At 46.2% G+C, this 11,938-nt stretch overlaps 1 protein-coding gene across 2 annotated transcripts in view; it reads right to left on the bottom strand.

Annotated features, from left to right (window-relative positions):
• The window catches only part of LOC135827832 (uncharacterized), a 24,714-nt gene extending 19,245 nt beyond the window's left edge, over positions 1 to 5,469 (bottom strand). For both annotated transcript variants that reach the window (XM_065340260.1, XM_065340261.1), the window contains exons 1-5: positions 4,451 to 5,469; positions 3,915 to 4,096; positions 3,217 to 3,285; positions 1,615 to 1,686; positions 463 to 534 (exon numbers count right to left, since the gene is read on the bottom strand). In XM_065340260.1, coding sequence (XP_065196332.1) covers positions 463 to 534; positions 1,615 to 1,686; positions 3,217 to 3,285; positions 3,915 to 4,096; positions 4,451 to 4,495 — 440 coding nt within the window. In that variant the 5' untranslated portion in view covers positions 4,496 to 5,469. The remainder of the gene's footprint in view (positions 1 to 462; positions 535 to 1,614; positions 1,687 to 3,216; positions 3,286 to 3,914; positions 4,097 to 4,450) is intronic.
• Between the last annotated feature and the right edge of the window lie 6,469 nt (positions 5,470 to 11,938).

Raw genomic sequence — 11,938 nt, 5'->3', positions numbered from 1 at the left:
TACACAGCCCAAACAAATAGCCCTGGGGCATGGAAAATCTCCGTGTGCATATTAACTCCACGGGTGCAGTAAAACTTGCAACATGCTTTTACAGGACCCTATTTCAAGCGGAATCTTGTACTAAGCGGACAACTTTGCACGCACACAAGTGTTGTGGATCGAACGTGCATTCCTGGATCAAGCGGAATACTGTCACATCAGGAAAGTTTCTGCTGCACCATGGGAAACCGGTGAGGGTAGGTTTTTTTACTTCAATCTAGGTCCACCAGCTTCTACAGATGTAATGAAACTAGTCACAGCCGTAACAGATGTCCCTGAGGCATGGAGAAATCTTCATGTGCATAATAGTTCTACGAATAATGCGAAGAGTAAATTGTCAGTGCGTACCCTGGAGGTGAAATTCAAGACTGGTTTTCATTTTTCTTAAAGTGCAACTGCATGTGCAGAAAGTACGTAACTTACAGGTTTTTCAGGGAGTGGAGTTTCGAGAAAATGTTGGGAGGGAGGCTGGTCAGGTAATTATTCTGCAACTGCCTGTACACACAAGGTTGAGAAAGTGAGTGGCAAAATACGCACATCTTGACGTGAATATATTTTATTTATTTATTTATTTATTTATTTATTACAGCATCTCATAGCACAGTGCGAACACCGGCCAATACAAAGAGAGAGGGTGTTAGCTAACCACGGCAAGGAAGGGAGAAGGGGAGGAGAAGAAAAGAGGAAACGGCATGGATAAGCAGTGATTGCAACAAAATGAGAAACACAAAATCAAAGTCAAGGTGCGACAAGGCTCTTAAAAAAGGCGGAGGGAAGAAAGGTCCTTAGCTGCTTGGGGAAGTGCCAGCCACGCAGAGTACGCAGTGAAAAAGGGAGAGTGAAGTAGAAGGTCGGACTTAGGTTTCGGAAGGGAAAGGGAGTTTCTCGTGCCACGGGAAGAGAACCAGTTGAAACAGTGGAGATGAGGTGGACACAGATTGAGTTTGAGAGAATGGATAAGGGTGACAAGATGTGAATTACGTCTCTTAGACAAAGGGGTAGTGTCAGCAAGGGCATAAAGGGTGGAAGATGGGAGCATGTGGGGTTTTCGGAGGAGGATTTTGAGAACTTTTTTGTGGTGAATTTCGAGCTTGGCAGTAATGTATTGAAAAAACATAGCTTCGTTAGGATCCATATGACATGTACATCATACTACATGCCTTGTAACACCGGCCTCAGCATGGACCCGGAAATGGGGGTGCGACCTACAATCGAGTGTGACTTACAATCGGGGAAGTACGGTTATTTCACACAAAGTCTGTTTTTTTATGGACTCGGATGGAGAGCCAAGGATAAATTTATAAGAAAAAGAGGACCAAGAAACTACAAGTTACGCTATTTTTATTTTATTTATTTCACTCAACTCGGGTCGGGGTCCATGACCAATTGGCACGGAAAGTGCGAGAGAGGGGTGATAGCCAACCACGGCAAAAGAAACTTTAGAAGATGGTATGCTCGTGTGCACAGCCAGGAACGAGAACCTATCCGGTAACAGACTGACCCAACCAGTGCAGTATCTCGCGTACGAACAGACACTGACCAAACTAGTTGCACAAGCTGGACCATTCGACTTACAGCACTTCCAACTCCAGCAGAGCATCGAATATCCCGGGCGGCAACTCGTTGATGAGATTGTCATCCAGAAACCTGCAGGCAGCATGCAGAAACACTGAGCTCGACTACTGAACAGGACCGTGACTTACCACAGAACCCAGGGAACACAGTCAGTTGTACGCACACATTACTGTAAACACGGCAAAAACCTGTGACAAATGACCACCTCTTGGGGCCAGAGAAAGTGGTCATTTGTGGCAGGTGGCCCTTAGTTAGAGGTTTTACTGTACACCAAAATTCCGTCAGCTATCCAATTTCGGCCATATTCGGCACCGACCCAAAATGGCTAAATTATAGCGCTGATGAAATTTTTAACATCGGCTTTGGTGATATACTGGTATTAACCCGTTCCGAAAATGAATCGCTGCTGAAATGTCGAAAATCGTGAAATGCGGAAATTTTGCAGCGCCAAAACTTTGTATATTTTCAACTCGGATGGTGAGCCAATTAAATTATGGTGGACAGTTAGTCATAACTCGTAACATTTTGTCCTTCTCCTTTTTCACCTGTATAATTTCAGTATGAAAAAGTGAAACAAGTCACGTGTTGGGGCATCATCAGTAACTGTGATGGCAATAGCGTTGCTCTCCTTTCGCTCTGTCGATTTTGTTATTTCACATTCAACATATCTAGTGTGCACCAGGGAACATGCAAATTCCGGCTGAACTTGTTCACATGCACATTTTGTCACCTGTGTACATGTATTTGGGTGATGTGACGTGGAGATTGAAGCACAGAAACATTAAAATTATTCTGTGCACTGAGTGTGTGGAGCAAAGGTTCATTAAGTAGGGATATCAGCGAACGCACTGCGCAGCCCATCTGCGCAGGTCAGCCTGGCCCATCTACGCGCGGCCGACAAGAAAACTCATGAACACTTTCATTTTTTTGCAAAATAAATCGTGCGAAGAAGATGCACGGAATGGCTGAAAACTAGGCTGAGGAATAGTAGCATCCAGAGACTCTCAAACAAATTCATGGTCCATCGCTTCTGACAATGGCAGCGAAGACATCAGGGAGCTGATTGCAGCAACTCTCTACCAAGCGCGATGCTGGTTACTCACCAGGGCAGGGCGCTTCCATCGCGCAAGAAATGGCCGCGAGCGAGAAATGGAAGTCCGATTTTGGAACGATCCAACCAGGGAAATTCCTTGAAAATTGGCCTGAACACCTCTCATACTGGTGTTTCACGATGTGCAAACTTTCAGAGAAATCGACCGGGGAGAACGTGGTGAGTTCGTGGGTCCTCGAGTATCGCGTATGATTTGAATGGTCGCGGGGACAGAAGAACAGTAATTTTACGACTCCCAGCGGTGCAAACAGACCGCGGCCATGTTTTCTCTGTCGGCCGCGATCACGTTCAAAAAATCGATGACGCAATGCATGCGCAGAGGCCTGCGCAGTGCGTTCGCTGACATCCCTACATTAAGTCCTTTCCGTGCAAATATCCTACTGAAAACTGAAAATATCCCCCCCCCCCCCCATCACAGACATGCGCACACGAGAACCCCCCCCCCCCCCCTCCCCACACACACACTCTCTCTATCTATCTATCTCTCTTACAGTTCTTTGAGATCAGAGAAACCGTCGAATGTCTCCGGTGTGAGTTCAATCCTATTTCCTGACAGGTTCCTGTGGATGCAGTTAATCATAAAAAGCCACCAGAAACACACAAACACACAAACACACATACATTAACACAATCATGCGCACACACACACACACACACACGCGCGCACGTGCGAGCGCGTATCTGCCGCAGGGCATTCATTCGTCAGGGGAGCGGCGGAACTGGTGGGTCAGTTGGTCAGGCCATGGACCTCTTTGTCCGAAAGTACGAAGGATTGCTGTGTGGTCGGGTCAATATAAATACAGTGAACCCAGTCTTAGTTGACCGCTCAAGGGACCTTCAAGTCGTGGTCTCTGCTTACCAGGTGGTTTCCTTATCCAGGGTCGTCTGACTGGAAATAACACCCCTTGGTCTTGGCTTCCGTGGTCTTCTAGGACGGGTGGTCGCCTTATCCGAGTGGTCTCCTTGACAGGGTTTACTCTACTGCTTCCACTGGTCCTGTTCATACTGTTTATATCTACCAGGCGCGTGCGCCGGTGCCCTTCAAGGGGGGAGTTCCCGGGGGCGTCCCCCCCGGAAACATTTCCAAAAATGAAGCAAAGTCCTGCATTTTGAGAGAAAAAAGGGGGGTTCTGGGCACCCAGGAACCCATACGGGGCACGCGCCTGTCCACTAAACACACTGCACTCACAGGGTAGTGATATTGGACGCTGTGGCGATGGCCTGAGGAACGACACTGAGACTGCGATCTTGACAGTCGGCCACCTCATGCGTGCATATGCACGGGTTACAGTGCAGGAAACGCTGCTCAACTACTTCCCTACAACGGACGATGCAGAGCCCAGTCACGAGAAGTAGTGCAATGTAAAGCATCTGGAGAGCACAAGAAAAATAATGAGATTTAGAGAGTGCTGAGCCAAAGTGTACAATCATGTACCGATGTCCTTTGTTTCCTGTGGGTTTGTGACAAACATAAGTGCAACGTAATTGATTCACGGCATCCTGTACAATGTAGATGGGCACCTGATCTCGCCCGTGTCGTGTAGAACACCCGGGTCCTTGGGAGGGTGCAGGCATACGCCAAAAAGCAGTTTCTGTTCAAGAATCAAGACCTAATGAGAATAGCAGCCTGATGCTCAGCCCCCGTGAATTACTAGTATGGCCAGAATGAATGATACACGTTTGCATTGCAAGCGCATGATCTGCCTAGACTCTACTACTACTCACTGTCGGTTTGCGCTCCGGTTCCAGCCGCAACATCTGGCGGAACATCTTGCTTGATGAAAAGCAGGCAGGCGAGTTGCGCGTCGTGCGCTGATGGCGTGCTGCTCTGGGTGCCGGTGGGAGACACCGAATCAATGAGTTCCCTCAGGGCGCCAGGAATGGCCCCACTCTCGATGTCTGGTTATTTACTTGGCCGGTCGAAACGAACTCAATTATCAACGTCTCAAGTCTGGATTGTCTCTACAACCACGGTCCACCACGCTTCTTTGACAGCAGCGCTGGTGCTTGCAACTGTGCCCCGCTCGAAGTCCTGTTGTCAAATTTCGTGTCAAGTCGAACTAAACATCTTGGACAGCGCTATCCATAGCCTTCCTGCTGCAGGCTGGAGCGCAAGTCGACTCCTGAAAGATCTGTGCTCGTCCACCCAAGCTTTTAGACCTGCGGAGCGGTCGGAGACAATGCATGTTTTCCCCTATCAGGTCAGCAGCTAGCGTGGGGCTGTTTGTAAGGTAAATGCTACTAGTGAGTACTACCGGTACTAGTGCTAATCTCCGTTCGTTTGGCGGGAAGTGACGGTACCTACATTGTGTATGCTAACACTAAAAGGCTAAACTAACTGGATGAAGCGTTCCACACGTACACACTCGCTCCATTCACGTTCCTGTGATGAGCGGTGTGTCACAGATATACAAGATGTGACTGTATCTCGTCCAAGTACCTGTTCTGTGTTGTGTGAATGATCACGCCAGACACCTGTGTCCTAATTAATATTATTAATTTGTTCAACCATCGAGTGTAATGTAGTTCATGTACAATGTATATCCGCATGTACATGTACATGCGGATCGCCGTAACGTTGTGACAAGAATGCTTAGCTCTCGCTTACATTACTGGGTCACAGAATGCGCCAGCGTCTACAATCATGTACACGCACTTAGCATAATCAGGTATTGCTACAAATAACCCCTCGCCTCACTCATCTTCTGTGCTGCTCACATCTGCTTCAGAATGATGGCCAAGGGGGCTGCTTCTGCTGCTTGTTAGATCTGCGTATCAGTGACTGTGGTGCATGCCAACAAAAGCTCGTGCAAGCACAATGTACATTGAGGAATGCATGGGAATTAGGTGGAGAAGGTGTTATAGCCTTTGAGTATCTTGAAAATAAAGATTATTATTATACATGTACACGCACGTAACGGCAAAGCAGAGGTGCTACTGCGTGTCGCTCTGATGAGATTCCCAGCACGTAATCATGGCAATGTCCACCGCAACTCCAACCACAACTAGCGGAAACTGACATTTTCTGCGCCTGAGGCACTGAGAACTCGTCACTGACGAGGTGTTTGGCATACCACTCAAAAAACCATCATGGATGAACAGGAACCTACAGTCATCATGGTTATGATTGTACATGTTTGCACAGTGACTATGATCATAATGCGTCTGTACCGTGCAGGTGCGTGGTGCGCGCGTGCCACCTATTGCAAGTAACCGCTCTTGCTATGCTGGAAGCTCTCATCTCGCGAGCTCAATTACTTATTTCCAGTACCATACATACCCCGCCCCTTTCCTGAGCGTCTGTTGCAACATCACAGTGTTCATAGCTTGTTTTGTGTTTTTACATGTCTAGAGCATTGTACTGTACTTACACCGTACTTCAAAACGGGTTTATTCAAACAATACGACATTAATTTAAAAGAAGGAAGAAAACCCAAGAATCAAGGGATGAAACTCGACGATAAAATCAAAATGAAAATCTGAAAAAAAGTCTAATCCGAAAAAAACTCAAGGCATATGTAACAAGGTTGTGTAAAAAGATTCAACTCAATCCGTAGACGAATGCTTTGAAAGGATGTGAAGTGGGCATGGATGAAAATATATACACAGTACTTGTTTTGGGTTTGGGAAGCAGGCAGGCTGGCGTAGTGGGATGATTGAGAAACAAAGGGTGCCAGGTTCAAGTCCTGCTTGGAAGCGTAAGGGTGTTTTGGAGCACGCGGCCTAGAACGAGGGAAACATAGACGCAGCGAATGGGTGCTGATAGTTCTTTTGAAAGAGTTCCAGCAGCGAACGATATTCTACTTGATGGTGTAATGAGGGTCTAATACAGTGATCATGGTAATCATACTGAGAGTGGTGGGCGCAAAGAGCGACGTCGCTCTCAACTCGTGACGAATACGAAGTGAAAACTACTTCCTGAGTAGTGCATAACCATCATTGAACATGTGCGGGTACATGTAGTACGAGTAGAAATTTCACCGTACATGTATTTGCAATTGTGTATAAGATTGCATGTCAAACTTCTCACAACTCCATGCTCTCTCCACTCGGCGTCGCGCAGCACATCCGCAGCAAGGCTACTCCAATTCAGCAGTTTCCGTCAAACAGCTGTTCAGCCTACATTAGAATGAACATGTGCATGTAGCACATCAGAGAAGTGCTGGTCGCTCCGTGCCTTCGTGAACGAGGTCGCCCGGTGTGCGCAAGCCGTGCCAGTGAGTTTGAAGTCTCGTTGAATTCAAAGGCCTACGACTGATGCCTACTATTTGTTTGGGAACCGTCAACGTTCTAGGGTACAGGGATTGACCACTGTCATCAGAACTCAACGACTCAAGAAATTTCATAATTCATTTCCAAGGGTGAGAACCAAACGTCATCGTTCCTTTCTCATCATAAAGGTTCTAACAGGGAATAAAGCGAAATGACTGAAACAACAAATTACATAGTTTTAGGAAATTAGAGGCCACATGCCACGTACTGCTCTTTTCTCTCCGAAACTCAACACTTGCAAGCCAGATATGAAAGAACGAAAAAAAATCATCAGTCACACCACCGGGACTCGAACCAGGGACCTTGTTATTCGCGAGCAATGCTCTAACCAACTGAGCTACAGTATGACTCTTATCCACAGTGACGGTAAATCTATCCTTCTTCGATCAATCCACATCTGGCCTCTAATTTTCTAAAACTTTGAAATTCTCCGTGAAGTCCAAATTTGAAATTGCAACAAATTACATGGGCAAAGAATTGAAGGACGTAAAACATCACGCTACAACAGGACAAGAGTGAATGGTTCAGTGCAATCCACGGGTCAGACCGCCAAGAAACCCACCACGCGTGATAACAGATTCATGAGATTGGTTACCGAACGAGTGACTTGTAACTGTAAATAGGCTAGAATGATTCATCGGCTACAGTATCGGAGGTGACGACAATGGATGGGAGTTCAACGCAGCGGCTATCAAGCTTCATCTGTCAGGCAGTGGTAGTTGTCGTGAGTTGACCATGATGATGTATTTTCAGTTCTGGCTCGTGGTAGATCTAAATTGCACTTGGCTGTAGGGTCCGGCGGATTCTGCTCGAAAAGGTGGCAGATTCTGCTCGAACTTGAAAGCAGTAAAATTGGCAGAACCATGCAAACCTTATGGCGGGCAATTCCTCGAATTCTGCTCCAGTTTTTTATCCACAATGACATACCAAACATGCATGAAACTTACCAGAAAAAGTACCGAATTCTGCCAATTTTTCTGCCGGCAGAATCCGCCGGACCCTACTTGGCTGTTTCAGAGGCATTGTACGCTCGTAAATTGTCCGCTGATTTATGTGTTCAGAAGGAAAATGTATCGTCCCTTCTGTTGTTTGGGGTTAGTCTCCGTGTGAGGACGTTTCTCTTTATACACTGTACATTCCGCAAGTGGTTAGTCTTATTATTTTGTCTCCTTCATGCTAGCTGTTTTTGACCCACCGATCGCACTAAACGTTTCGCCCTTGTAAGTTGTAGCGTGATGTTCGACATTGTATGTCCTTCAATTCTTTGCCCATGTTTTACCCAATGCTGTAGACAGCAAGCTGTTTCGGCCATGAAAGCGTCATCAGTACAGATACAAGCTTTACATGTAAGTGAGCCGAGTCGCCACAACTCGTTGCTCTTGCGCCAGAGAGCTCAAACTACGAAAGGTAGCGAGCGATGCGTAATGCAGCAGCACTAAAGCAGCCTACCAAGAGCGCTCAAGAAGACAAGTGTCAAGAACATGTTCAATTTTGTTCTTCTAGACTGGTGTGGCCGCCGACGTATGGACGCATGACTTGCCTACTTGAATAAAGTAAAATAATTCGTTGTTACCGTCTTCATTCCGGAGATAGGTGGATTTTGTAGAGAGAAAAAAAGAAAGAAAAAATCCGTCCGTTAATAATTCATCACTACTGACTAAAGTACGATCATGTACATGTACATGTAGGTACAGTTGAACATCGATTATCCGCACATCGACTATCCGACCATTCGATTATCCGTAACAGTTTTTTGCGCGCACGTGCCGTAGAGTACGCACTGTGCATGTAGTGAGCCATTCAAAAAATACGAAAATTTTGAAAAGTAAAAAGTAAAAAGGTCGTGCGGCTAGTAATAACCACTGAAAGTGTGTGAGTGACAGTTTTTTTCTTATCCGGAACATTTGCCTTATCTGAACACCGCCTGACAGTTGTCTGCCCAGAGGTGGTCGGATAATCGATGTTCAACTGTACCATACTTTTTTTCAAGATACACAACTCGCCGGCAGGCACATGGGGAGACTTACTGGAAAAGCAGAATTTTACGGTGGTGTTCTATTTACTTCTGCGCCGACAATTTTTACCTGAAATGAAACGCACCGAAAATTTCGTGACTAGTACTGTAGTACACTTATATTGTAACCGGGAAACGGGTTTACCGAAAATTTACCTCCGCCGAACCGCTGATTTTGGAGAATACCGAAAATATTACACCACCGAAAATGTCTGCTTTCACAGTTGCTGACGTATCAAAAGCAGTGTGGACGACACTGCCCAGACGTTGCTGCCAAGGCTGAGCCCCCAAAGCCAAACTCATATAATAATATAATAATGATTTAATGCTTCAGAAAGGGCTACATGTATAATACTCTTGGTGTGAGACCAAAAAGGATAATGGCTGCAAATTGTCAAGCTTCAAGGAGGGATTGCACATACATGTAGTCAATCTGCCTCTGAAGCTGCCGCAATATCTCTCGCCAGCTCCACTGCCTGTTATTTGTATAAGACATGATCGCTGCTCCAGTGGCTGCTCTCCATTGCAACTTGATGCAGGGTTCTGGCAGAATAGCGGGCTATCAAATTTTTCCCCCTCATTATCCAGGTAGTGAGAGGTGAAAACCATTACTGCTGGTAAAAAGTGGTAATCATTGGGATGCTGGAAGCTTACCATGACAGGTGGTATCCCTGCCTGCAGACAAGCTGGCACTGCTTCCACTCTGTGAAAAATGCCTTATCCCAAACAGCAGACATTAGGCCAGTTCGGAAAGCCTGAAAACACGTGGTCTGAAGTTATTTTGCCACTCTACAGCCTTTGCTTGTGCTGTTTTCTTCTCCTCTTGGTATTAATTCGCGGGATTCGCGTTGGCATCGCTTGAATGTTCAGAAACACACAAACTAGCCTTCGCTTCCGCAGGCCACCACTATGCCTATGCCTTGCACACCTTAGTGGCGAATGCAGACCTCACAAGTGAGTCAGGGGAGAGTAGGTGAGTCTCTCAACCAATCGGGCGTGTAACGGCCCATAACCCTGTAAACTGCATCCTTGTTACCCTCACTCCGAGCTGTGAGTACCCAGTTGACCGTGGGTGTCGGCGCAGTTCACCACGCATAAAAAGTCTTTACTCATGTAAAAAGTCTTTACACGCTCCCTGCTACCAGCGCGGGTCTCGAACTCGGGACCTCATGATTCGCAGGCAAGCCTGCAAACCAATCGGCCATATGCGTTGGTCTTGTATTGTGTAGATATATGCATGGCCACAATATTCCTCTCTTTTGATAGCACTTGACTGCAGGCTTGGCTTTACAACCGTCCACATGTGACAACTACATGTACGTTGTAACTCACAGTGGTCCGGCGGATTCTGCCGGCAGAAAAATTGGCAGAATTCGGTACTTTTTCTGGTAAGTTTCATGCATGTTTGGTATGTGGATAAAAAAATGGAGCAGAATTTGAGGAATTGCCCGCCATAAGGTTTGTATGGTTCTGCCAATTTCACTGATTTTCGAGCAGAATCTGCCACCTTTTCGAGCATAATCCGCCGGTCCCTAATTTAATAATAATAATAATAAAAATAAAATTAAAATTAAAGGCTGAGGCTGAGGCTGAGTGTTAGTGGCAGTACGTGCTTCACCAGGAAAGTCGGACACGCCCTACTACTAGTACTACAATTGTAGTACTGAGAGCTGATATGGACTCGGTACTGAGTCCATGAGTACAATGTAGTTCTAGTTTTTTTTTGGCCTGCTGGCCTGAGCTGGACTCGGCAAAGGCAGTTCTTTGGAACGCGCTCCGTTTTCTGTTCATAGCCGCTCCTTCATCCATTCCTGGTCCAACTTTACCCGTGGATCAGTGTTAATGTCTACTTCAGTCTCGCTACATCTTGTGAAGGCGCTATCCCCAGAGCCTGAGGCACAACAAGAAAACTCCTCTTCATCTGTCTCCTACATTTTGTAGTCCATGTAAATCATCGTTCCGGATTAGTGGAACAGCGTTGGGCGCATTCTATAATAATTATTCTGACATACAGCCATGGCCAAAGAAAACTGAGTGATGCACGAGTCAAAAACTCAGACTAAAGTAGTGCCACGTTTCCAATTCCAAAATCAATTACCGAACCTCTTGCACCGTCCAAAACCCATCCGAGCGCCTCATTGCCATTGGTGCTGCGTTTGGCTTATATGTACTGAAGTTACATGTATAGTATGGGGCAGATTTCTTTGGTTGCGACTGTAGTCACTGTACATGACAGTCTGTACATTAATTTTACTGGTACGTACCTGACTGCATTGCTACATGTACATACAGCGGACAAAGATTAGGACCTGGTATGGTGCCGGTGCTAAAGTGTTTTTTAAATACGTGTCCACAAAGTCGTGTCGGTACGATGCGGTCCATCCAGCTGCATGAATTATTTCAGACACGATGAGAGTTGGATCTCATGACCGCGTGTAGCCGATTGTTGCGAAAAACCAGGGATTTCGCGATATCCACTATGCAACCGTAATGCCGCTCAAACCTCACACAATGCTCATTTTGTTCCAATCTAATGCTCTATAATGCTCAGATATACAATGTCATGATAATCTCATAATGCCGAATGATGATGCGGGCATTACCACCCGTATTACCCTTGCTACTAGGGACTAAACGCAGCTGATTTGTCTGAACTCAGATCCAGTTCCTATGCTGCCTCTTGAGTATTGTGATGCACCTTCAATATTGACGGCCCCATACCATGATGCTCCAGGTCCTGATGCAGTGATAGCGATGCTGAGTAAGCAGGCAATAGCAGAAACCGATTATCATGTAGAGTTGCACATGTTTACCTCTACTAGCCATACATAGAATCTACCCTCGCAGTACAAACAAAAACCCGTCATGCATGCGTAGTTTGTGGCACGAAGCCCATCACGTGATTGGAAGAAATTCTGTCTTTCACG

The sequence above is a fragment of the Sycon ciliatum genome, chromosome 12, assembly GCF_964019385.1.
Source record: "Sycon ciliatum chromosome 12, ocSycCili1.1, whole genome shotgun sequence".
In the NCBI taxonomy this organism is placed as follows: domain Eukaryota; kingdom Metazoa; phylum Porifera; class Calcarea; order Leucosolenida; family Sycettidae; genus Sycon; species Sycon ciliatum.
This window is presented reverse-complemented; position numbering and strand designations above follow the sequence as displayed.